Source organism: Plasmodium sp. gorilla clade G2, assembly GCF_900097015.1.
Source record: "Plasmodium sp. gorilla clade G2 genome assembly, chromosome: 9".
NCBI lineage: Eukaryota > Apicomplexa > Aconoidasida > Haemosporida > Plasmodiidae > Plasmodium > Plasmodium adleri (nom. inval.).
The window spans coordinates 1313615-1315805 of NC_041701.1; the positions used below are offsets into that span (position 1 = coordinate 1313615).

Below are 2191 nucleotides of genomic sequence, written 5' to 3' on the forward strand. Positions count from 1 at the left end.
TTTTCTCTATTATATTATTTATTTTTTTTCCTTTTTGATATATGGGTTCAGGGTTTGTTGGAATTATTCATTAATTAACAGATAACCATGTACCTTGTTATGTTTTATACATTATTTTAATTTTATTTCTTTTCCTATTATTTTGTCACGAAGAAAAAGAATATTTATTTAATAAATAGTAATAGATTTTACTTCATGCATAAATTAGTTAAATAAAATAAATATTGTAAAATGATAATTTGGTTTATTCAACCAACGATTTTTTACATAATTTTTATCTTAGCACGAAATATACAATGTACCTACAAAGGAGATAATATAAATGAAATAAAAAGCATATTAGACAATGGTGAGTTATACAATAGCTTAAGCAATTTAGAAAATCTGTTATTGCAGACATTAGAACAAGATGAATTAAAGATTCCAATGATGAAAGGTGATCTTGATAAGTATTTAAATATGTCAAATTTTAAAATACTTAATGAATTAAATGCTGATGGGGCAGAAAAACCATATATAATACCTACAGCTAATTGTAGTGCTAATGATATAGTAAAATATGAACATGCTTTAAAAACTCAAATAACTCTAGAATATAAACCTGAAATATCTGATAAGATTAAAAGGAAAAACATTGTTATCAGAACATTAAAAATAATAAAATTTATGAAAACACCAATGGATGCTTATAAAAGTACAAATAATATAAAACAATCTCTATTAGAAATGAATAAACTTTTTACAAATAAAGAAAAAAAATTAAACGAACATACCATTAATGCTTTAAGACTCAGAGACAGGATATTCAATACCAATAAATTAACTCATAGAGCTATTAAAAAGGGTATTTCTACATACATGCCTATAGAAACGAAATCTGATATAATTGATTATGATGATCTTTTATTTACGAACCATCCAAGTATTGAACTTATGGAAAATTTAGATAAATTAGCAAATTATTACCATATAGGAATGTTTAATTTGATTGGTTCACATTATATAGGTAATAATATATATTAAAATTTTAATGTATTTTTATTATATTTATGATTATAGTAGATTTATTTTTGTGGTTATGCATATGTGGATGATAAAATTTTTTTATTTTTATGTTCATAATATTTTTTTTTTTTTTTTGGATGTATGTTCATAATATTTTTTTTTTTTTTTGGCTGTATGTTCCTAATATATTTTTTTTTTTGGCTGTATGTGCATAATAAAATGTTTTTTTGCCTATATGTTCATAAAAAATTTTTATTTGTTTTAGCTGTATACTTAAAGTTTAAATATGTAATTATATATATATATATTTTTATTTATATTTATTTATTTTTTTTTTTTTTTTATAGCTATTGGACATTTTATTACTTTAAAATTAGCTCTAAAGAATTATAAAAAGTATTTTGAAATAGGAAGTTTGAAATATCTTAACTGGCAGAGTATTTTAAAATTTAATCAATCTGATAGATTTAAAGTGTTAGATTTGATTTGTGATGAAAGTAGTTTGTATGAGGACAAATGGAAAAGAAGAGAACAATATTTTAAAGAATAATATATTTTTCGACATCAGAAGAATGTTCCGTTTTAAGTTTTTAATACATCATATTAATAAATATCAGATGGAATTATTGGTACGTGCATAAATTAAGTTTGAATGTACAGGTTATTTAGAAATAAACATTTAAAAGAAATTTTACAATTTATGTGTAGGAAGTAGAAAGGAGTGTAATATATATGAAAGTGAAAGATTTAAACAAGAACAAGAAAAAGGGTGTAGAATTTCACGATAATAACAACTATAAATTTTCACAGAGAATGTTTCCTGCTTCAAAAGTAGTTGATCCATTTAATTTGTTTACAAATTATTTTTATTTATAAAAATATTACATGTTTTTAATAGTGATATATTATATTTGCATCTTTTAAATTTGTTGGAATTTAAGTAATTTAATTAAAATATAAATGAGATATAAAATATGTAAATGAAGAATTATGTTTTTAATGATCTATACATACTTTTTTTTTTTTTTTTTATTAAATTATACCATCAGATGGAAATAATGATGCTTACGTAAGTTCCTTAGTATTTACCAGGATATTATAATGGTAATAAAGAAAAATTAAAAATAAATTTGGAAGAGTAAAATAGAATAATATTTTTAATGTATACAAATATAATGGTGTATTC

At 21.0% G+C, this 2191-nt stretch overlaps 1 protein-coding gene across 1 annotated transcript; it reads left to right on the top strand.

Moving 5' to 3' along the window:
- Nucleotides 1–231: 231 nt before the first annotated feature.
- On the top strand, nt 232–1881 carry PADL01_0935100 (cytoadherence linked asexual protein 9, putative; the record flags this gene model as incomplete). Its single annotated transcript, XM_028682044.1, is given in 4 exon segments — nt 232–1006; nt 1353–1540; nt 1554–1634; nt 1714–1881. 4 exon segments carry the CDS (start codon nt 232–234, stop codon nt 1879–1881), a joined length of 1212 nt encoding a protein of 403 aa, XP_028538361.1.
- Between the last annotated feature and the right edge of the window lie 310 nt (nt 1882–2191).